The sequence below is a fragment of the Sciurus vulgaris genome (assembly GCF_902686455.1).
Source record: "Sciurus vulgaris genome assembly, chromosome: 2".
Taxonomy (NCBI): domain Eukaryota; kingdom Metazoa; phylum Chordata; class Mammalia; order Rodentia; family Sciuridae; genus Sciurus; species Sciurus vulgaris.
This window is the reverse complement of record NC_136462.1, coordinates 143,777,748-143,802,165: the sequence shown is the minus strand read 5'-3', so window position 1 is coordinate 143,802,165 and position 24,418 is coordinate 143,777,748. Positions and strand designations below refer to the sequence as shown.

At 39.6% G+C, this 24,418-nt stretch overlaps 1 protein-coding gene across 2 annotated transcripts in view; it reads left to right on the top strand.

The window, feature by feature from the left end:
• The window catches only part of SV2B (synaptic vesicle glycoprotein 2B), a 180,102-nt gene extending 159,909 nt beyond the window's left edge, over nt 1–20,193 (top strand). For both annotated transcript variants that reach the window (XM_079127373.1, XM_079127374.1), the window contains exons 10-13: nt 7,585–7,718; nt 9,450–9,650; nt 14,663–14,822; nt 17,349–20,193. In XM_079127373.1, coding sequence (XP_078983499.1) covers nt 7,585–7,718; nt 9,450–9,650; nt 14,663–14,822; nt 17,349–17,532 — 679 coding nt within the window. In that variant the 3' untranslated portion in view covers nt 17,533–20,193. The remainder of the gene's footprint in view (nt 1–7,584; nt 7,719–9,449; nt 9,651–14,662; nt 14,823–17,348) is intronic.
• The last annotated feature ends 4,225 nt before the right edge of the window (nt 20,194–24,418 follow it).

Below are 24,418 nucleotides of genomic sequence, written 5' to 3'. Positions count from 1 at the left end.
ATCTTTGAGTATGGCCAAAAATAGAAAAAAAAATACTATATATCTATATCTATATCTATATCTATATCTATCTATCTATCTATCTATCATATTTCTTCCTCCTTCTCTTATTCAAAGAAACACATTTTGCATTTGCATTAGAAAGTATTAGGACCGAGTATCATTGGACATGGGGTTCAGATTTTCAGGTGATTTTTTAAAATGCTCAGCACATCCACATACCCAGGCATAAAAGAACTTTGCTTCTTTTCTTGAGTTATTCTGCCATCTCCTGGTCCTAAGGTGGATAACAGCTCATCTTTGAAAACCCCAAACCTGAGGAATAGGCATGAACCTGCTGTTTCAGCTTCCTTGGGGGCATTTCTCCTCTGTGTGCCAGTATTCCCCGTTTGGCATTATCCATACTTTGTTGCTTTAAAACTTAGATGAAAACATTTATTTTATTTACTATCACACATGGGAGAAAATGACTTCTGTGTCCACAAGCTTCAAACTTCATCCTATTGAAACCTAAAGGATTTCCTGCTGCAAGACCAATCTCTTTGACCCCAAAAGAAACAAAAATGCATACTAGTTTTAGTCTGATCCCAAAGCATTCTCTGCTGCCTCCTGGTGCACCTTAAATGATCAGGTGGCTCTGAATTCCTACACAGGCTTCATTTTAGAATTCGTGAGGTTTTGAAAAGTGCAAGAAAGACAAAATAATAGTTTCATGTTTTATACCCTGAGACGAAATGTCAGGTCAGGTTTCCCTTATTATTCATTGAAAACAGGGTCAGTTTTCATTTCAGAATATATGTCAACTAATTAAAATCTAATTAATTAATTAACTTGCCCTCTCCTCCCTGAAGGAAACCAGTTTGACAGGGCTGACTTCAGTGAGGATTAGGATGGGGGAAGGGCATTTTTTGACTTAAACCTCCCTGGACATCAGGAAGCCCTACCTGTTTCCTCAGCAATAGGTCATAACCTGAAATTAATGTCCTGATCCCCAGGTCTCCTCAGAGCTGAAAGGGAACTTGATTTGTGTTTGGGTTTGGAATTGGAACCTCAAGTGGGAATGTGTAACCCTCTACACAGATGATTTGCCCATGAAGAATCAAAAAGCTTTTCTGAGTTCTTATTAAATGTCAGAGGTCAGGAGCTGAGAATGAAAGGGAAGTTTCTAAGATTTAGCTCTAAAATGACGGAGGGGACAGGGAGAACAGAGAGAGAAGGCACAGGTAGAAAGAGGAGGTTGTGTCACACATCACATGGAAATGTTATCTGCACTGTTAGTCTCCTAAATAAGATTTTAGGGGCATACATAAGATTTTTTTTTCAACTGTCTCGGGACCAAATTCTAGTAAAGTTCCTTGAAGATGCTACTAGGGGAAACAAGCCAATACACCTGCTGACTTGTAGGTCCGAGAAAACAGCCAGTGCTGAGTTCCTCCTTGACTGGTCGGCAACTAGCTGAGCCATCTTGGGAAAGTTCAGGACTGTCTAAGTTTTGGATTCCACATCTGAAGGGATAATACTGGTATAGAATATGTATCATATTTCACAGTTAGTACAGTTTCTCGTAAAATTTGTAGCTTAGCAAAGGTGCTGCATGGTTCTTGTTGGGAGTCTTCTTGGATATTTTATAGTTTGGTCATGGAAAATGGGATTGCTTTCCCCTATCAACTACTTGCATATGCTATTGCAAATAAATATCATTTTTATTGATATTTACTTATTGTTATTATTATTATTTATTGTTATTAGTTTATTTAATCCTATTGATTTTTAGATATTTACTTTATGTCTGATTAAGCTCTTTTATTCATTCTAACAGTTTTCCTCATTATTGTTATATAACCTCACCCTCTGTAAATATCTATTGTTTGGTGCCTTCTCTCTTTTTTTAATGGATATATTTCAAAATAGCAGAGACTGGAGAATGATACAAACAACTCTATTAAGATCATCAAGCTTTATAAAATATATGATACATTTACTTTAGATTTTAAAATAGATTAAGCTCACAGTGTTAACTTTCTTTTCTTTTTGTGTTTTGTTTGTTTTTTGGTGCTGGGGATTAGACCCAGGGCTTCCACCTGCCAGGCATGAGATCTACCTCTGAGCACATCCCTAGCCTATTGCATTAACACCCTTGATACTCTTCTTCTTCCTCTCTAGTCCCTGTTTTCATGAAGTGGTGCTTTACCTTCATGCATGCTTTTGTACTTTTCTCAGATATTTATATGATTGTAAACATTGCACTATAGTCTTCTGTATTTTTCAAATTTTAGATAAACATCATACTGTTACATATGCCTATATTATTATTATATAAATTCTTCAATTTGTTTTTGTAAAAATTTAGGATTTTGAGAATTCTCTGTTAGCATAACTGCATAACTTATTTTAATTTTAATTTCATTACATGCATATTCCATAATGTATTTGTCTGTTCTTTTGAAGGACATTTAATAATTAATGACTTTTTTGCTACAAATAATGATGCAAAAGTATTATTATGAAAGCCTTGTCTAGTTTATATACTTAGAAGTGTAATTTTTGAGTGGAAGGATCTTTTGGCGCACATATGTTCTCATGAGAAGTTTTCCTTTTTCCTTTTCTTTTTTGTGTTGTTGGGGATTGAACCCAGGGCCTCATACATGCAAGAAAGGCATTCTACCACTGAGCCATATCCCCAGCTCTCTCTCTCTTTGTGAATTTTATTTTGAGACAGAGTCTCACTAAGTTGCTGAGGCTGGCCTCGAACTTGCCATCTTCTTGCCTCAGTGTCCTAAGAAGCAGGGATTATAGGCATGCACCACTGTGCCCAATTTACTATATTCTTATCTTTGTTTTTCTCTATGTAACATTTTTTTTTCTCTTGCCCCTTTCAAGATTTTCCTTTTGTATTTGATATTTAATTGTTTGCTTATCATATGCTTGATCCCTCCCTTTCCTTCTTCTGGTATTTGCTCTGCTTGAAGTTCTCTGAGTTTCTTGGATTCACTGGCCTGTTTCATGACTTTAGGAAAACTCTGCTGTTGTCTCTTCAAACATTTCTTCTGCCAAATTCTCTCTTTTCTCTCTTAAATTTCAATTGCACCTATGTTAGTCTGTTTGATATTTTCCTGTAGCTGTTAGGTTCTCTTTTCTGATCCATCCTTATTTTTCCTTTTTGTGTTTTAGTTTTGGTAATTTCTCTGGAATTGTGAATAATTTCAGTAATTCCTCCCTTAGCTATGAGGAATCTACTGATGAGTTCAGCAAATGCATTCTTAATCTCAGTTACTGCACTTAAATTTTCTTTTTAGCATTTTTATTTGATCCCTTGTTAGAATTTGCATTACTCTGCTATAAATCCCCAGAAGTCATGCATGTTGTCTACTTTTTCTTCTATGAATTTACTATATCAGTAATAATATATTAAATTTCCTACCTGATAGTTCCAGTATTTGTGTCATGAGTCTTGTTTTTTAAATGACTGTGCCTTGATGTCATGCTGTTTTATTCTTGCTTCTTTATGTGTTTTGTAATTTTTGGTTGCATGCAGAGAGCATGCATAGGACAATCATGATGCAGAAGTGAGTGCTCCTCCTCCTTTGCTAGGTTTCTGAAGTGTGTGGGGATGTGAGTCCATCTGGTCAGTAGTGAGTGTGGTTTGGATTTTGTTATAACTATGATTACCTCAGAAGCTTGTTGGGACTTTCTTTTTTTATTGAGATTTAATTTACAGACAATTAAATTCATGCTTTTCAGTGTACAGTTCTGTGAGTTTTGACAAATGCATGTGGTTATGTAACCACCACCAAAAGCAAGATGCAGAACAGGGCCATTACTCCCCAGATTTCCTTGTGCCATTTTGTATTCATTTCTTCTCCAACCCCTAGGCCTTGGTAGCCAGTGATCTTCTGTATGTCCTAGAGATGAAATCATACCATAGGAAATCTTTGGAACTTGCTTATTTTACTTAGCATAACATTTTTGGGGTTTACCCATGTTGCTGCAAGAATAGAAGTTTATTTTTATTGTGGAGCAGTATTTCATGATATGCATGTACCACTGAATGTTGATTTTCCATTCATCAGTTGAAGGGATGTGGGATTGTTTCCAAATTTTGTCAAAAGTTAGTGTTTGACTTAGGATGTATATAACTATATATGTGAGTGTGTTCTACTATTTTTCTAATGCTATTTTAGTCATTGCTTTTATCTTCATTATTTTCCTTTTTGTATTGTGTTCTGTTCTTGAAATTCTGCTTTGGTTATTATTTTCAAAAGCAATACATATGTTAAGATCTTTGAAGAGATAGCATGAGGTATCATGATTTTAGTACTTGATAGCCTTATGTATAAGAGAAGGAGAGAGGAAGTAGAATTTACCAGTAGATCCATTGAAACACAAGAAAGTATCTCTTTAGAGTATATGATTGACACTGTCACTAGGATTTCCTATCATAGACATTTTCTGGGTTTTCATGAAATAATATTTCAGTATTGGGAAAGACAACCATCTCCTAAGTCCACTCATTGTCCACTTCCTGAGTCCACTTCTCAATCACAGAATCATAAAATAAAACTGGAAAAAGCCATCTCCATGCCCCCATTTTGTAGATTCTTAAATGAAGGCCTAGAGAAGAGAGTTGACTTGCCCAAGATCTCTTAGTGGTCAAGTCCTAAAAGTGGGTCTTTTTAGTTTTTGGAGAGGGCTATTGGACCTGAGAAAAAGGTCTGATACCTATGTGTGTAGAATGTAACCAGTTATACAGAGTATCAGACAAGAATTTATTTCTCCATTCTTTAAGGAAATTAGGTCCAAGCGTATATTTTCTGAAGTGAATGATCCTTTCGTTTGTTTTAGGAACCGATAGGAATTAACATGTGAGAGACTGGAGCTCTAGTTCTTTTCCAAAGGACTCTATTTTCTTGCACTGTGCCTGCAGGGATTATCTTGGTAGAATATGAATGAATGTGGACTTACAGGAAACATATCCATTATTTTCTCCCTGAAAACCGATATAATGTATGTGAAAGTGAATTCTCTACTTAAAAAAGAAGGCAATTAAAGGATACTATGTTAGTTAGCTTTTCATGGCTGTGACAAAAATACCCAACAAGAACAACTTAGAGGAGGAAATGTTTATTTTGGGTTCATAGTTTCAGAGGTCTCAGCCCATGTTCGGAGAGTTCATGTATCTGGGACTGAGGGGAGGCAGAATGTCATGGAGGGAGGGTGTGGTGGAGAAAAGCTGCTCAGCTCATGGCAGAGAGAAAAGAGAGAGAGAGAGAGAGAGAGTGAGAGAGAGAGAGAGAGAGAGAGAGAGAGAGAGAGAGAGAGAGAGAGAGAGAGAACGAGAGAGAGAACACAAGAGACCAGGGACAGATACAGTCCAAGGTCATGCACATGCACCCAGGGACCTACTTTCTACAGCCATGTGCCATCTGGTCATAGTTGACACCCAGTAGTTCAATCAAATTATTAATCTATCAAATGGATTAATTCACTGATGAGGTTACAGCTCTCATAATCCAACCTTTTCCCCTTTGAACATCGCTATATTGCCTAACACATAAACTTCGGTTGGGGGGATATTAAAGATCTAAACCATAGCAGGTTTATAGAACATGCCTTTATTTTTGTACCTGTTGTTCTCTCTGCCTGGAATCACCTTCCTTGTCTCTGTTTCTAGAACTTTTCTTGTCTTTCAGGTAAGTTAATTCATGCCTTGTCCAATTGGATCACAAATACTCCCATGGAAGTGATTAGATTGCATACTTCTAGCTTGATACTTATCACACTACATTTTAGTTGTCAGTTTTCTTCATTATCTCTTAATTAGACTGAGTTTCTGGAGGGTGTTACCAGAAGCCTGAAATACAATAACTAGATAATTGGGACTTTGACCAAGTTCAGATCCTTTGTTGGACTAAGCATTGGGCCTGTAGGTAACTGAATAAAGTTCTTGTAATACTAATTCTATCATTCTCCAATGGCTCTGAGTCCTTAAAAGGAAAGTTTCACAGTATACTTATCCTTTGGCTAATTTTTCATTCAGACTCTGAACTCCCCTCAATTAAGAATCTTGGACCAGTTCACTACATAAGATATTGGGAGAGATGATTTATATAAAGATTCATAAAATATGTGTTGGCCCTTTCTCCTTTCATCTCTTTGACTTTTAATAACCCACTTGGAGATACATTTTAAGATCTGCCCGCGTCAGACTCATTTATGATTTATAGCTCTGCTTTCTCACCCACCCTTGGAAGAATATTAAATTATCACTGAAGGCCACATTGCCAGCCTATTATTATATTAAAGAGAAGAATATATTAAGAAAGGCAAAGGCCAGAGACATCTCCAGGAATAACTGTCCTGAGTAAACACATATGGCATGCAAATTTGAAATCACAGGCATCTTCCTAAAATAAAAGGCTTACCAATTAGTTTTTCTAAGGAAATCTGAAGAGTGCATGATAGTGTTTGGAGGCCCCTGTTTAAAAGCCTGTGTAGCAAATTTGACCCAAAGAAAAATTATTCAAAATAATTTGGTTTTTTAGACCAATGATTTTCAAACCTTTGTAAGTACTATAATGGTCTGTTGCCTCTGAAGATTATCATTCATAAGGTCAAGTTAGAACATAGGAAGCCATATCTTTAATAATAACCTCCTCCTTTTTTTCTGATGTAAGTGGTCTGGGGATCTCCCTTTGATAAACACTTGCTCTTCTTATTGGATGGGAGGTTGTTTTGCAGAAGCTAATTTCAGATGATTCTAGGTAAAACCTCTGAGTAGAACACTATGTGGCAAGACAGGTACTGGCCATCATGTGTGGTTGGGAGTGAATTATCTTGGAGCCTGAAAGACAGTGACCCTCAGGTCTCTGCCCTCTCGATCCCTGTGATTCCACTGTGTCACAGTTTTCTGTTGCTTGTTCTTTTCACCAGTTAGACCAAAGGGCAGGGATGGTGTCTTCCACTCTGTGTTAACAGCACCCTGTCCCATGCTAAGCAAGTGTTTGCAGAAGACTGAATATATAAATGAGTGACCAATGAATGGATGAATGGCTTGTGATTATTCACAAATGGAGTTATAGCCAGAGACAAGGCTTGTGGCCTAAAAAATTTGACCAAGCGAAAGAAGATGTTAATGTATGTGAGGTAGATTTTTAAATGTGATATTTTTCTTGCTAAGTTAATGTAGAAATTGAAATAATGTAAGAGGATCCCAAATGTGGTTGGACCTCACGATCATCTTGGTGCCTTACTCCCTTATTAACTGAGTTTTTAAAAGTGAAAAAGTAATATGCACACTTGATATAAAGTGAAACTTAATCTTGTGGACTTACATTTCAGAACACCAGGTTTGTGCACAGCACCCCTTACAGTCCTGGACTAGACCCCAACTTCTGTAGTTCTGAAGGCTTTCCCCACTAATTGACTAAACAGCTAAGAAAAGCAGAAATAATCTGGGTTGAACGAAACGTTCCAACATGTTAAGTCATGTGGTTCTTGTTGTGCCTTTCTGTATTTCCCATTTTGGTCTCAAGTCTCTTTTCTTTTCTTGGATGAATTACTCAGAGGCTAACATCTCTCCCACAGGTTCACAAAGATGTACTTTAAACATGTACTCTTCGAGGACACGTTCTTTGATGAATGCTATTTTGAAGACGTTACATCTACTGATACCTATTTTAAAAACTGCACCATTGAATCAACCGTCTTTTATAACACAGGTGAGAAGGTGGGTGGAGTTGGGGGAAAGGCAGCAGGGTGGACCAGTGTTGGCTAAGAACCAGCGTGCTCAGTCATAAGCTTCAGGAGGAGTGAAGTATTTGTAGATGCCAGTGCCAAGCCTTAGGGAGGAGAAATGGGCTCTAGCCTAGGGATGGCACAAATTAGGTACATAACCTTCACCAAACATTTAGTTTATCTTTGTTTTTATCACACAAAATGTTGGAAACCAAAGTTCTGGCCAGGTGTTCCCATCTTGATGGGCCTGATGGTATACACTAAGGCCCTTTGGTAGGAACAAAGTGTGACACCAATAACAATCAGCATTCCCAGAAGACTGCATTTTATGCACAAAATACATTCTTGTCTAATTTGAAACTTGCACAATTCAAAACTCATGTTTTCATGATTCATAGATGAAAAGGGAAAAATTACCTTTGCTCAAATTTTGTGCATAAAGCAAGATGCTAAGAATGTTTTAGGACCATACTGTTTTAGGTTTTCATGATTAAAAAAAACAAAAACACAAAATTCGACTCCTCTACTATTCCTCATTACTTTTACTATTCTCATCATTAAAATTAATAACATATCCAGTAGAGCTGTAACATAGGGAAACCATCTGTGCTTTACCAGGGGTCTTACCTACTCCTCTCAGTTGAGAAATATACTATCATTACCCCCACTTTATAGTTAGGGAAACTCAGACTTCAGCAACTTGCTCAAGGCCACAGTTAGTCAGACGGGGGATTTGGGATCCATTCCTTAAATATTTGGCTCTGAAGCCTGTGATCTTTCCACCAAACTACTTGCACCTTGTCCAGATCAATGCCTTCTCCCCAGCACCAGCGTCGAAGAATAGTTTATGTAGGAACATCTTTCCCCTCTGCAATACCAGTCTCAAAATTCAATGTCTGGCCTTCCAATACCCCTCAGTCTCTTATTAACCTGTTATGAGACTTATTTTTCTGAATTTCCTGTTAGTCTGAATTTAAAACAATAATGACGAGTTTCAGAAATTGACTATCATTATTAAAACATGCGTGTCCTTTAATTCTTTCATGTTTTAATGATGCCTCTTCATTCACATACTCTTAACACAAGGGTTTTTGCAAACACTTGTAGTCAGAAAATGTCAGAGCTGGGAGAAGAACTGGAGATAATCAGGTGTAAGCTTCCAATTTTGTAGGTGCAGTTTCAGGGAGGTTCAAGAGGGTTAGTGGCAGGTTTGGCTCCTTAAATTCAGGTGTCCAGGGAGTCTATTTAACTCCCTTTCTGTTTGGACAGCTTGTCTTTGAAGGTGTCAGAAGATATGTGAACTGTTTTCAAAGGAAATGGTTTTCATTTTGAAGAGCACGCAGTTTCTGCACAGACTCCAGCAGGGGCTCTGGATGGATGGCTCAATGTGGACCTAACCCTCTGTGTTCTGCTTGCCTAAGCCAGGTAGCCTCAGAGGAACGAACGGTTCAGCCTCTGTGACTCTCTGTGTCACTCAGTTGGTATAAACAGGACTGTTATCCAGCTGGGGAGAGGATGCATTTTTACATGTTCCTCACATTAACATCAGTTTTATTTCTCCTTGTGGTGATTAGAACAGGTCATTGATTTCTGAAAGTGCCTCTCCTCATCCACACCTGGGTACACAGGAGGGGCCTAACTTCAGCTCTGCCTCTGTCCCCCTCTCCCCAGCTCCCCTCCACTCTCATGAACCAAAGGTTTTCTTCTCTTTCCAGACCTCTACAAGCATAAGTTCATCAACTGTCGGTTCATCAACTCCACCTTCTTGGAGCAGAAGGAGGGCTGCCACATGGACTTCGAGGAGGACAACGACTTTCTGATTTACCTCGTCAGCTTCCTTGGCAGCCTGTCTGTCTTGCCTGGGAACATCATTTCTGCCCTGCTCATGGATAGAATCGGAAGGCTCAAGATGATCGGTGAGTTGTTAGGGTGTCCCATCTGGACTCCCCTGGGCTGGGCCAGTGGGTTTCAAGCACCCCATGGCAATGGGGTGTTTCTTTAATTTAGAGAAAGGTTGCCCAGGAACCCAAACAGGCCAAGGCTGAATCTGGTGTGGTTGAGCTGAGAAGGTGCACCTGTAGAAGCCCAGGGTTCTGTGGAAGGAGTCTGAGGGCTCTGGTGCAAAGAGGGACTCTTTGTCATTTTCAGGTTGAGAAATTCTGTGGCACTCACTCATTCTGTTAGCACTTCAATGTGAATAAGAAATATACCTGCCCTACCTGTGGTCATTTAAAATATTTTTAAAAATGTGTAAAATGCTCTTAAATGATGACTTGATGATCTAACATAAATCAGATTCCTTTGGTTGTTTAATAGTAATGATTGGACTTTGGAGTTGAACAGACCCATGTTGAAATCTTACCACCCAGTGACTGTTAGATGAGAACATATACTTTTACTTCTCTGAGTTTCAGTTTCTTAGCTGTTGGAGTTTTATGAGGATTGAACATAGTGTACCCCAAGCATTTGCAATGTGTGGCACATGGTAGGCTCTCAAAATGGTAGCTATATTTATACAGGCCTAAGTTCCACCAGAAATTGCAGCCGTTTGTTACAGAAACATAATGGTATGCATGGTAAACATGAAACAAAATGTATACGTTGAGGACCAGGCAAAACATGTATTAGAATACACCTTACATCCCAGTGGTCAGGGGTGGGGGCAGGAGACACATTAATAAAAATGCCATTAAGGATCTGCCCTAGGGATGTCGTTGATCAGGAAAATTAATACCAAGTTTCCTAGTACCAAAACTCAAAGGAAAACAAAATAAATCACATAATCATTATATTGGAGAAAAGAAAATTGGTCAGGTGTTCAGGAGAAGGAAATCTTTTTCTGGTGTTTGGCTCATATTGAATATTATTATGATAAATAGTAGCATGAATATTCCAAGTGGTGAGCACACGAAGTGCCTGTGACTTCAAGCTTTTAGTCTTGTGGGGAGGGTGAGCTGTCTGTGCTAGAGACAGTGCCCTGGCTAGTTCTGAAGCCCCTGAGGGAAGGGATGGGGACTTACTCTTTTCTGAAACGCCCATGCCCAGCACGTGCCTGTCTTAAGAATTGACATTTTGTCATGTGTCAATGAAGACAGCCTCTTTCCTGCATCAGCTGGAGGTACTTAGCTCTCAGCAGAGGGCACCACAGGTGGCATCCTGTCAGAGTCAGGTGGCTGTCTCTTTCAAAATTAGCTTTATGAGTTTGTGGACATTCTTTTATGTTCCTGAGCTTGCTTTTCATAGTTATTAAAATAATCTATAAAATAATCTATATGCTCCAATGAGATAATGAGAGCAGGTGTGCGACACTTCTGCCACTTGACCACTGGACTTGAGCCCAGAGCTCAACACTACCTCTTTTGCCCAGGTCCTCAAGTAGCTGAGGAAGGTCTGGGAAGGCAGGAACTGCAGGGATGGGGTTGGTTCTGCTCTCACACGGATGCAGGAGGAAGCTGGGTGCAGGGGACAGGCAGGGCATCAGGACAGCTGATATCCTTCTCCATGCCATCAAAGCCTTCTTGTCATCATCCCAGGCCACACTTGATTTTTTTTTTTTTTTTTTTTTTTTTTTTTGTGGTGCTGGAGATTGAACCCAGGGCCTTGTGCTTGCAAGGCAAGCTTTCTACCAGCTGAGCTATCTCCCCAGGCCCACACTTGATTTCTTTATAGAGTGTGCTCATAAAGCTGTGCTCCCAGATTAGAGCTCTAGAACTGCTACTTAGTAGTTCTTTGTATTCTACTCCTTTTAGAGTATCTATTTTGTTTCTGGGCTAGATAGCAAGTTATTTAGGGCTCAGACAGTGCCTCTGGTCTCTGTACCCTGAGTCTTTAGGAGAAACCTGACTCCCAGTGGGTCAGCTGTGATATTCTCAGTGCACAGTGAATACTAGATGCTCAATAAATATCCATTCTGTGTTGTCATGATGGGACATGGCAAACTGCTTTGAAATAGCATTTTCCATGCCCCTCAGACCAAGCCCACCGTAGAATCTGCAGAGCAGCTTTGTCCAGCTCACTCTGCTGGACTCTTGGCTGAGTGTAAGTTGCTTCTTGAGAACAGCAGTTTTCCTAATGAGGCTGTTACCCACTCATTCATTCAATAAACATTTACTTATGCAGTAGTTACTCTCTGCCAGGCTGTGTGGGAAGCAATGAGACTGGAATGGTAATTGAGATAGTTAATATCTCTGAGCTAAAAGAGCAAATGATAGATTGGGAGAAACAGACATAAGCTAGAAATTTCATTTAACACTCTGAAATGCTTATTATGTGTCAGGCTGTGTTCCAAGCATTTTATAATTATTAATACATCAAGCCCTTGCCATAACCCTTGGAGGTAGGCACTACTTTTATAAACATTACAAATGGGGAAATGAGACAGCACAGAGAGGTTAAGTGACTCATTCAGGGTCACGCAGGTGGTAAATGGTGAAGCTAGAATTTGAACTCAAACTTCTTAACTACAAGGGGAATAAATTATGGAAGTGGGAGGACAGTGGGTCATAGGGACCTACAGCAGGAACAACTAACGTGGTTGAAGGTCAGGAGAGGCCTCCCTATCACTTGACTTATTTGATGATAATGTTTTGTACTCAACAAATTTTTGTCAGCATTTATTGTATGTCAAGCTCCATGCTGGCCCCTTTGAAGACGGTTGTGTGTAGAGGGCATTGTTCTCAGGCACTTGTGGTCCATAGGTGCCAGTCTCCTCCCCTTCTAGTTCTCTCCTAGCCATTGGGAAAGAGGCCATAGGCCCCTACTCACAGTCCCACCTTCCCAGGATGGGCAGAATCCAGGTGGACAGTTAGCTTTCCCCAGTTCATCAACAAGCTGTGGTACTAGTCTTGCAGCCCCTGGTCTGAGGCTGATCCAGGTGAGCATTTCTCATGAAGTACATACAAGCCGTCTGGGTTCTTGGCAGCCAGAGCCCATCTTTCTCCACAGCCCCAGTGGCTGCTGGGAAATGATGCCCTGCCTTCCCACTGGCTATTTGAGATCTGCCTTCCTACCTCCTCTCCAGCTCTGTTCCTGGTCTGCAACCTGTTCTGCCACACCCTGTGCCCACCAAGAGCTTCCTGAGCTCCCGGGTGGACTTACTGGATTTGACCCAGTTTTCTTTTGAGGAGATCTCTCATCATTAGCTTGATCAGCTGAAGTCCTGAAAAGGATTCATCCCCACTTATTCCCTGGAAGAGACTGTATTGATGAGTGGCTTTGGACATATTGACTGTGTTTTCAGAACAAATAAGGCAGCTCGGCAAACCAGGCACCAGCAGAGCAAGAGAGAGTTTCCAACCCTATGGGAGCAGGGGCAAGGGGAGAAATCACAGTAAAAGAGCCCAGCAGGGGCTGGAACCTCAGGGGAGGAACCACCTGGGAGGAGCCATGGTCCTGGAGGGATGAGGCCACTGCCAAACAAACAAACAACAGAACAAAACCAGAAACCAAAACAAAAGTGGGGCTTTTCTAAGACAGAATGGGAGTTGAGGAAAAATACTCCTCCCTCTTCTTGAAGGTGATAATGAGGTCCATCAGTCACCCTGGAACCCAGAGAGCAGAGGGATCTTGGGGTGGAGAGGAAATGGGAAGGGGAGAAGAAGCAGGACAGCCTTTCTTGTGGTTTCCTTTTGGTAGCCTGTCCCCACAGGAATGTAAGATCCATGAGAGTCTTTTTTTTTTTTTTTTTTTTTTCTTTATTTGTTTAAATTTATTTTTAAAATATTTTTTAAATTAAAAAATTTAAAGTATTTTTAATCGACACATTTAAATTGTGTATATTTATGGGCTACAAAGCAATGCTCTGCTATACATATACAATGTGGCATGATTAAATCAAGTGAATTAAGGTGTCCATCACCCATACCTCTTATCTTTTGTGGAGAAACATTTGAAATTTGGTCTCTGTGATTCTGAGGTATATATGTTAGCATTAACTATCATTACTGTACAGAACAATAAATCTCTGAAGTTTCTTCTTCTGCCTAACTGAATTTGTATTCTTTGAACAACATCTCCCCAATGCACCCCCACTCCCCGAGCACCTGGTAATGACTATTCTACTTTCTACTTCTGAGTTCCACTTTTTTGGATTCCACACTTAAGTGGGATCCTGTGGTATTTGTCTTCCTGTGTTATTTCACTTAACATAATGGCCTCCAGTTCCATTTGTATTGCTGCAAATGACAGGGTTTCCCTCTTCTTTATTTTTATTTTTTTGTCAACAAATGGGGTACAACTTGTTTCTCTGGTTGTACATGAAGTAGAGGAGTACCATTTGTGTAATCATACGTTTACATAGGGTAATGATGTTTGATTCATTCTGTTATTTTTCCTTCTACCCACCCCTCCCACCCTTCTTTTTCCTCTATATAGTCCATCCTTCCTCCATTCTTGCCTCCCTTCTTTAAAGGGCTGAATGATACTCCATTATGCATATGCACCATAATGGGTATTTAGGTGGATTCTGTAGCTTTTCTATTGAGAATAGAGCTGGGATGAACATGGGCAGGTGCCTCTTTGACATATTGATTGCAAATTCAGAGTGGAGTTTTTTTTTTTTTTTTTTGAGTAATTTTTGTGTCTGTCAAGCACCTTGAACAGTGTCTGGCATATAGTAGATTCTCAACAAATACCCCATCTCCACCCCCACAAGTCTTTTGGATTGAACTGTACTGCAGGATGGTGATTTCAAAATCCTTCCTGGAGGTGAACTCTGGTAATCTGACCCATGCAGAAACCTCTGATGCCCTGGCTGGGGTGCCATGGGAGGGTTCAGGCTGTGTTCTCTCCATGTGGAAGATGAACCTAATACTTCAGGTAACCTGTCCCATTAGGTGTGCCTGTGAAGATGGAAAACAGATGGGTGACAGACAGTCTTGTTTAAGTCAGGGGCTTCATGTTGTTTTCTGCTTTTGACCTCTGTCCTCAGGTGGCTCCATGCTGATCTCAGCAGTCTGCTGCTTCTTCCTGTTTTTTGGCAACAGTGAGTCTGCAATGATTGGCTGGCAGTGCCTGTTCTGCGGGACCAGCATTGCTGCCTGGAATGCTCTGGATGTGATTACAGTGGAGCTATATCCCACCAACCAGAGGTCAGTCCTTCCCTGGGATTTCCTTTTGGACTTGCTTGGACTTCTTTAGCCAGAAGTTCACCTGCCTCCTAAATCTTGCACTGTGCCTGACCATCTTGGTCTTCTGGTGCTCCATGCACCAAACATCTCCTAAGTTATTGAGTTTCTCTGCATAAGGGCTGGCAAGGCCCAGAAATGGGCAGTCTGTGGCTTGATAGGATGGGGCAGGTGGCAAGAGGTAAAGGACATGATCCAGTTACATCTCGGAGAGAAGATTAATATTGACCAATTAGCAAAACCTGTGCCATGCAATCCTCCAGGGAGGTGAGAACAAGCCTGCCCCTGGGAGATAAAGGGAAAAGGCGAACTAGAGTAACAAAGGGTGGGGAGCCAGGGGAGTGAAGTAAAGGTGGGGATGAGGCGTGAAGGTACAGGACATCTGTGGAGACTGTATCATGGAAGCCCAGGGTTTACTTTTATTTTATACAAGCCACACAGGGAGAGGCCTAGTTTAAAGACACAGGATCAAGGCCATTCCTTAGTAGTTGTTTCTCCACATGGAGCGGGAATTGTGAATTTAAGGATAGGAGATAAGTGGTCCTATGACCAAAAAAGAATGTAAAGTAGTGTGGAAGGTAGGTAAATGAATTTATGAAAAAAAATACCTTAATAATATTCCCCAAATTAGTGACAGAGATCCTGAGATTTGGGTAGCTAAGGAAGATTACAACATAACATATTTGGAGCTCCTCTTCCCCAGACCAAAGAATATTAAGTTTTACAAAAGAAGGAGAAGGGGAAGGGGAAAAAGAAGGGGAAGAGAAAGGAGAAGGAGAGGAAGATGAAAAAAATGATCATTATTTGAGTGGGAAGTGATTTTACATCTAGAAAACTGAAGTGAATGAATTAAGAAACAACTAGAAACAAGAAAGTAATCTGGTTAGGTGGTCAGCAATAAAACTACCTTAATGGCTTATAAGTTTTAAAACATATCAGAACAAGTTAAAAATGTAACTGAAGCTGAGTGGTGGGCTCCCGCCTGTAGTCTTAGCAAGTTGGGAGACCGAGGCAGGAGGATGGCAAATTTGAGGCCAGCCTGGACAACTAATTGAGAACCTCAGCATCTTAATGAGATCATCTCAATCAATCAATCAATCAATCAACAAATGATATAACTCAGTGGTTAAAGTGCTCCTGGTTTCACAATTTCCAGTACAAAAACAAAACAAAACAAAACAAAACAAAACAACAAAAAACCAGTTGACAACAGAAATAATAAAATGCCTAGAAATCAATATGAAACACTTAGAGGAATAAAACCATAAAAACCATAAAACTCTACTAAGAGGTAAAAGAAGACTTGTATATATTTATATATGTCAAGATATAACTCATTTTGGATAAGATGATTCAATCTCATGAAAAATGTCAAATTTTATTTAGTTTTTCTGTAACTTATGAGACTATTTCAGAATTCAGAGAGATTTATTTCCCCTGGGATCTTGAATTGTATTTGGAAAAGTACATGTGAAAATAAATATATAAGAAAATGCTGAAGACAAACATACTGGGATTGGAAGTTAATGATGATAAAGGTACAGAATGGTTCAATTATAGGCAGAAATATAAAAAGAATTTTAAGTACAAAAATAGAACTGTATTCTTAAATTTTGGTATAAAAATAACACATTGTACTTCAATTGGGAAGCAGTGGTATTGGGAATACTGTCTCTGTCTGGATGAGGTCATGGCAGGACAAATGGTGAATAATAGTTATTATTGGGAAATGTGATTGAGGGAAGGTAACTAGGATTAGGTTCTGCCCTGGGTGATAGAAACCTCCAAACCCCATGGCTTTGAGAAGGGAGACATCTCATTTTTCTCTTCTATAGAAATCTACAGCAGGCAGTTCAGGCTCTTTCTATGTTGTTCTTCCTTGCCTGGACTTAATCACAGTCCAGGATGAGACTATCTGTGTTTTAGGAAGTAAGATAGAAGGAAAAAAGACTAAGGAGAAAAAAACCTGGTCATGAGCTTAAGGCAGTTTCTTAGTAGGTGCCATTTGCTAGACCCCATTGGCTAGAACTAAGTCACATGACTATAGTCAGCAGCCAGGGATTCTGTGAAATGTAGTCTTACATTTGAAGAAATGGTATGGAGGGACAATTAGCAGTCTCCTAGGAGGAGGTGTTATTAAGGGAGAACAGTTACACTCTGTTTTGCAAATTTCTTTATTCACTTGGTATTTTGCAATAAGCAAGTACTAATTATAAATATTTTAGAAGAGATATATTTGAAAAGATAAAGAAAAAAACTTGAAGGCAATAATTCAAAACATTAATCATGGCGATTGCCTTGGATATTCTATTATCTTTATATTATTCTGTATTTTTAAATTTGATTAAATGAGAATGTGTTGCTTTTATATTTAGGAAAAAATGCCTCCCACATCTCCTCTTCTTGCAACAAGGAAGAAAAATAACCCTGTTTCATTCACCTAAAGAGGTCCAGAATTTTAGAATTATTTACTTTCCTCTTCCTTTGCAGGGCAACAGCCTTTGGCATACTCAATGGATTATGCAAATTTGGCGCCATCCTGGGAAACACCATCTTTGCTTCTTTTGTCGGGATAACCAAAGTGGTCCCTATCCTTCTGGCTGCTGCTTCTCTGGTTGGGGGCGGCCTGATTGCCCTTCGACTGCCAGAGACTCGAGAACAGGTCCTGATGTGAACAACCTATGGAGAAAGGAAAGACCAAAAGAATCTTGTCCAGGACACTAAAATGCAGCCACACTTCCTACCTGTGATTGTCCACAGGACTCCTTGGATAGTACAGGAGGAGAAGTCGATTTTGAGATCCCTAGTTTAGGACTCACTTCAGTTGTCATTATGTTTGTTACTCAGGTGACTGATTTGGAGTGCCCTGAGCCACTCTTAGGATCCCAGAGTTGTGTACTTGGCTTCAGGTCTCCCCAGCCCAAGGCAGGGGGAGGACCCTTCAGTGAATGCACACCTAAGCAAAGAGTGTGCATTTCCCTAAGTGAGGTGCAAGGACTTATTTACATTTCAAAAAGAATTTGAGGATGAGAAACATAAAGCTCCCAGGAGCTCAATGACCTAATGAATTAACTTGCCTCGAAGTTAGAAAGATCATGTTTTTACATTTGAAGGTATCACCTATCATATTTTCCATTTGAAAATTGGCACAATAGCATTGAAGATACTCTGATAAAGAAAACCAAATATTTAAGCACTATCCATAGAAAGCGACCTTCCTCTGCTAAGTGTCCTCAGCTTTCCTTGATGATTAGGTGATACATTTAAGAATTACATTTATTGCTGTTTTGCTATTTAAAGAAATTTAATAGGATCGGTATTCTGTAACTAAGTTTGTATATAACTGTTTTGGGGTTTATTTGCAAATCTTGCCAGCATTTTAGCCATATTTTGGAAGAACTTGGTGTTTGAGGTCCCAGGAAATTGGGTGCAATCAAATGAAATGCAAGCACAATTTCTTATAGCCATTTAACCTGCTGTTCAGAGGATGCACTTAGCAAATTAAATGTGGTTTCATTTAATCCAGGCACTCTTATTCATGTGGGTAGAGAGGTTACATTTCTCTTCTACACAGACAACCTGTGAAGCTGAAGCTTACCATCTTCGGTACTGGTATTGACTTAGTTTTCAATTAGAAACAACACAAGACGTGTTCCTTGGCCTCTGGCACTTCTTTTGTAGGCGAGAATCAAAAAACACGGGGAGTTTGGGGGATGAGGAAACATAGCCACAGTTCTTCCAAGTGTGAATTCTTTGTTTGCTTTAGCAGTAAAACAGGATTCATAGTTGTTACAGTGGTTAGGTCCCATGAGACATGCTGCATGTTCTGGTTCAGAGCTTTTGAAACACAGGCCACTAACATGGGAATCAGGGAATATAGTGGAGTCCAATGTATTTTCCTTCAGTGCTCTAAGAGAGAAGTTCCAGTTTGAGACATGAGAAGAGAGTGGGTGGGGTGAGGAATCCAGAGCAAACTCCTCTGGCAAGGGTCAGCAATAGACTGAAGTCTTGACTCCAAGGAAAAGGAGCATTTTTTTTTTTTTGTTAGAACTGTGTAGCAGCAAAAGGGACAGTGAGCCCCATAGGGAATTCCTGCCACTGGAGGTGAACATGCCCAGGCCAGGTGAGCAGCAGTCTGCAAGAATTTGCTGCAAAGTGCTTCACTTTCCCTCTCAGAAAGATCCAAAAGATTAAGACCGAATAATAATGACTGTGTTGAATGTTTCTTCCATTTTGGAAAAATGCTTAAGTCCTGCAATAGCTTCAGGCCATTTTTCTGTAATTCCATTAACAGGTCAATAGGGGGAAAGAATAAATTTTATGACACCTTTCCACCTTCAATTTGAGATCAGTTTTAATGGTTAAAATGTTTACTTTGCTTCTCTTATCCCCACCTATTTAATTACTCCACCTTTGTGTGTGTGTGTGTGTAGGGGGAGTGTCTAAGGAAGACCAATTTCGATTTGACACCCTGATCCCCCCAACTGTATATATATATATGTAAATATACTATCATGTATTAATGTTTCTCTCAGTGTTTTATAGGGTTAACTAACGTAATGCTAAGTTGATAATGACAGACTCTATGTAATATAGCTGTAATTACTATACTTTCCATATTCTTGTGATGAAATACAGTGGCTAGGATCATAAAAGAGAATTGTTCAGATCTGGAATTACAACATCCCTGGTGACATAGTTCTTCAACAGATAGAACAATTCAGTGAGCCGCAGCCACTAGAGAAATGTACAGGACAGAGCTTGCATTCTAGTTAAGATGGATCTTGAAAATTTAAATTATGATTACTTTTTGAGTGCAGGGTGAATGCAATAATTCATGGTTAACTCCAATTGGCTTCCTGGCCCCAACTTTGGCATTATGGCTCCTTAAACCAACTACCTAACCAACCAGTGCAATTCCCATCTCATCCATCATGTGGGCATAGGTGAAGGGTGTAGACACGGTGTGTAGTCTTTCCCCTTGGAGAGTTGCTGGCACTGGGACCTGGCTACTTCTTATAAGCTGTCAATCCTACTGAGATTAATGTGTCTTTAAAAATAGTCGCTGTGGCAGGACCTTGGGGGATAATGCACAGCTTTGCTGACCATGTATTTCTTTTTCATTTTGTGTTTTACCCTGAGAAACTCCCAATGGCATCCATGGAAAGGCAGAGGGACAATGTGTTCTTTCATTGAGCAAATCTGTTCATGGTTCGTGATGCATTTAATGATGCCCAGTTTGGGAGTAGTTACTTTTAACAGTCTCAACTGTATTGTGACATCTCCTGATGTTGATTTTTGATCTTTTGTTTTAGTAAAAATAATTAGTGAAAGAGGTGTGTCTGTTTGTGAAGTTTGTAGCGTCTTAGCTTAAGATCATGTAATAAATAATTCCATTCCCAGAGTTTCTTGGTATATGTTAGTTCATGAAAAAAATAAAAAATAAAAATAACTAATAAAATCTTTAAGAGCTGGGGTTAGAGATTGTTTCTAGGCACTAAGGTCTTGTCTGTACTCCTAAATTACCTGAATCATTTCCTTCAATTTTCTTATTTTCACATGGGGACCTTGAGAGGTGAGATGAAGTGACTGTGTCCACGTGTGACACTAGCAGTGGTTATAAGGCCCATGCCACTGCTTGCTTAGGTTCTGAACTGATCCCACAGCCACTGATATCTCACTATAGAGCCCCCCGCAGTGTTTTGAACTTGAGACAATATGGCCAATACTTACCCTCCACTCCTGAGACCATTGTTGTATATTCACTGGGCTGTTTTAACTAGAGAGTGTGGAAGGATCAGTATCAACATGAAAAGATTAGTATTTATCCATCTGTTTAGCCATTCCTTCCTTCCTTCACTACTCATTCACTTTCTCCACAAATCCTCATTGAGTTCCTACCATGTGCCCATCTCTGTGCTAAGCCCTGGGGATGGGGATTAAAAAAAACTGGTCACAATTTCTGCCCCCTGACTCGTTCTACTCAGGGTGAGCAGGCAGGATGAATATTAAATTTGTCATTTTAAATCCACAAAGTGCAATGACCTTACTGCTGGCAAAATGCACCTCTTGGTTGTCAGGGATTCTTACTGCCTTGCCAGTCAGCTGTGGATTTCTGAATGTGGTTCCTTTCTCCAGTCTCTTTTCTTTAAGGAGTGTGCCAGTTTCTTATCTTTATAAACCAGATAAGGGAAACAATGCATTTGCTCATTTCCTATTGATTTAATCAGTTTTTATATAATGGATTTTGCAGAAAGTTTGTCAGGGAAGAAAAAACAGAGGCCAGGGATGCATACAGGACATTGGTTAGAGGGTGAGTCTCCCAATAGCCCTGGTAAGACATTTCTATCTCCACATGTGGTTTTTCTAGACAGTATCTGTGCTGAGATAAGACTGATGCAATACTTGGAATTTGTGAGAATTAGGGGGAATGGCATTTAACTGAAAACCCACATAAGCCAATACATAGTATGTTTATAATAAGTTAAAGGTGTGTTTCTCTCCTATAAAGAGAACCTGGAAGAAAGACAGCCATGGCTGTTATGGTTGCTCTATGAGCTGATCATTGGGAATACACTCATTCTACCTTCAGACGTTTTGATCCTTCTTTGAGACTGTCGCAAGGGCTGAGATGGCTGTTGAAGTTCCAGTCCTCAATCCCACAATTCAAGCAGAAAGCAGAAGACAGGACAAGGAACAAATTGGCTGCCCTCCCAGCTGAGCCAGTCTCTATGAAAACTGCCCTCCTGGAAGAACTTCCATATGCATATCCTTGACCGCCCTTTGTTGCAGAGAAGGCAGGGAAATGTGGTACTTAAGGAACATGGCCAACACTTCTACAAATCGAGGATCTTGGTAGTAAGAGAGAAAGGGAGAAAGAACGGATGAATAAATGCTGAAATTTTGCATATATCAGAATCACCTGGCAGAGTTTCAAACCAGTGATTCTGACTGAGTAAATCTGGGGTGGGGTCTGAGAATTTGAATTTTTAACAGTTTCCTAGGTGATATGGACGCGTTCAGCCTAGATCCACATTTTGAGTAGCACTGACAACCTGTCAAGAGGTGATACTTCGATTTGTTGGGTAAGTTTCATTGTCTCGATAACTTAACGTCAGACCAACCAGAAACTTACAAAAATTAGCAGCATGTGAAAAATGATAACCATCTTATGAGAGTTCAAAGACTATCAGTTAGTGGCAGTACATCAGTACCCATACTGGAAGTGTCAATGACAGTATTTCCTTCCCTAGAGACTGCTAGGTTTCTCTCAGGCCATGTCCTTAAGGGCCCACATCTGCCTGAAAGGCTCTAATTATTGCTAGACTAAGCAGAGGGTGAGCCCTTTCACCTGGGAGGTAGTGATCTCTCTTTTGGCTATTTCCACCTGGTAGTGAGTTTCGGAGACAAATACATCTGTGGCAACTATGTTTATAGATTTTTGTAGATAAATATGCGGGTGGCATGTTGTAGTTCACTGGGCCTTGTAATGGAACTCTTTGATTCTAATAGTTTTTCCCTACCTGAGGAAGCACAGGATGACTGAGACACGGCTAGGGGTGTAACTGACCTGTTGGCAGTCAACCCGAACTTGCTCAGAAATGCCTCCTGAAAAGCATTCTCCTTTAGAGAAAGGCAGAATGGGACAAATTCTTCTATGGATACCTTGTTCCACACAGATTTACAGAACGGCTTCCATGTGTCCTGTATTGCGCTAGAAAACTACAGCTGAGAGAATTTTCTCCTGTCCTAAACACTGTGCTACTGTGGATATCTCTGTCATGTTTAGACACAGCCCTAACAGTAGTTGCGTAATCAATCACATAGAACCTTTGAATATGAGGCATGCTGAAAGCACATTTTGCTTAATTTGCAGAGGCATGGTGGGGAATTCGTATGCATGACTTTGGTGGCGGCACAAGTTTCCCAAAAGATTAATAATGAAATGAAACAGACTAGCGCTAGCCACAGTGGAAAAATTAAAGTTGTTAGAGTCATCACTGTTTAGAGGTTGGGCAGGGGATTTACTTAGCAGATCCATCCCATATCTTCTGGAAAGTTCATTTCGTAAGTGGAGAACAAGGACTCACTGTCATCTCACCTTGAAACACACATTTAGTTGTCCATTTGCCTTTCATCTTACTGACTTGAAATATATTAGCATTTCAGAGACCATAAAGATGGACTTTCAGGAGCTGCCCTCTGCCAAAGGTTGCCACATTTGATAATCACTGGTAGGGAGTTTTATTAAATCATAGCTACTGTCATTCAGGAGAGCAAGCCATTGAGGCCGCTGAACTTCACCTCTTACAAACAAAATAGAACCTCAGTAATTCACCATTCTCCAAATCAGCATTAGTGATTATTTTAGTAGAGTCTGAACAAAAGGGCTATAGAAAGATCTTCCCATCGACCACAAAAGAAAAAAAAAAGGGTAAATATGTGAGGTAATGTGTCTGTTAAATGGCTTGATTTATCCACTTCGCAATGTACACGTACAATCATGTGCAGCTTCAGGATAGAGGCATGTTCTGAGAAAGGTGGAGTTAGGCAATTTCATGGCTGTGCAAACTAAAATGGCTAAGGTGATATAATTTTATGGGGCCACCATGTGATATGTGGCCCATTTTTATGAAGTGAATGCATATCAAAATATCATGTTGTGTACCACAAGTAAATGCAATTTTGACTTTCCAATTAAAAAATAAATAAAATGGATTTCCAGGAAAATTAGATTTTGGACTGTATCACAAAGGAATTGCTTAAAAATACTTAGAAAAACAGCTAGTACAGCTAGTAGGCACTTCGTGACTCTAGCAATTTGTAACAAATTGTGACTCTTACCTGTTGAAGAATTTCTCCCAAAGAATTATCAAGCAAATTCTATAGACCCTTTCAAATACTCTAAATGATAAAAGTATACTTCTTTAAATGTATTTTGTGATTATATTTACCAGCGCTGGTACTAATGGTTTTAAGAAGGATAGTTTTCAGAAACCTGCATTCTAAATAATTTACATTGAAAATAGCAACCTTATTATGAGCTGAAGATTTGCAAAGAATTTTGATAGCACCATCCTAAGCTGTGACAAATGAGCTGGAAAAGCAGGACATTTTAGAGGTAGCTCTGGAAATATAGATGCTATCCAGTAAGCTTAATAAATGACTTTGAAAATTACATTTTATGAAAGTATATGAAGCTATTTGTGACATAAAAATAGAAATAAAGACATAACTTTTATACACACATATGCACACACTCAAATTATTATTTTGTTTAATATATATGCCAGTTTGGACTAATTCAACTTTTACCTAAGAAATAATATGTAAAAGGTATTTTAAAGTTTGAAATATTTACTGAGTAGTTCAATGCAAATTTTCTAATTTTGCTACTTTTCAAAGGGGTAAAACATTAAAATAGCCAATAAATGCATTTTGGGTTTCAGGAATGGAGGTATATGAGGTTATTATTTTGCATGGGATTGGGTCCCAGTTTTTCAGTTCATTTGAATCCCAAAGGTTCTGACCCTATCGAATGAAGAAAGCAACCACATCTT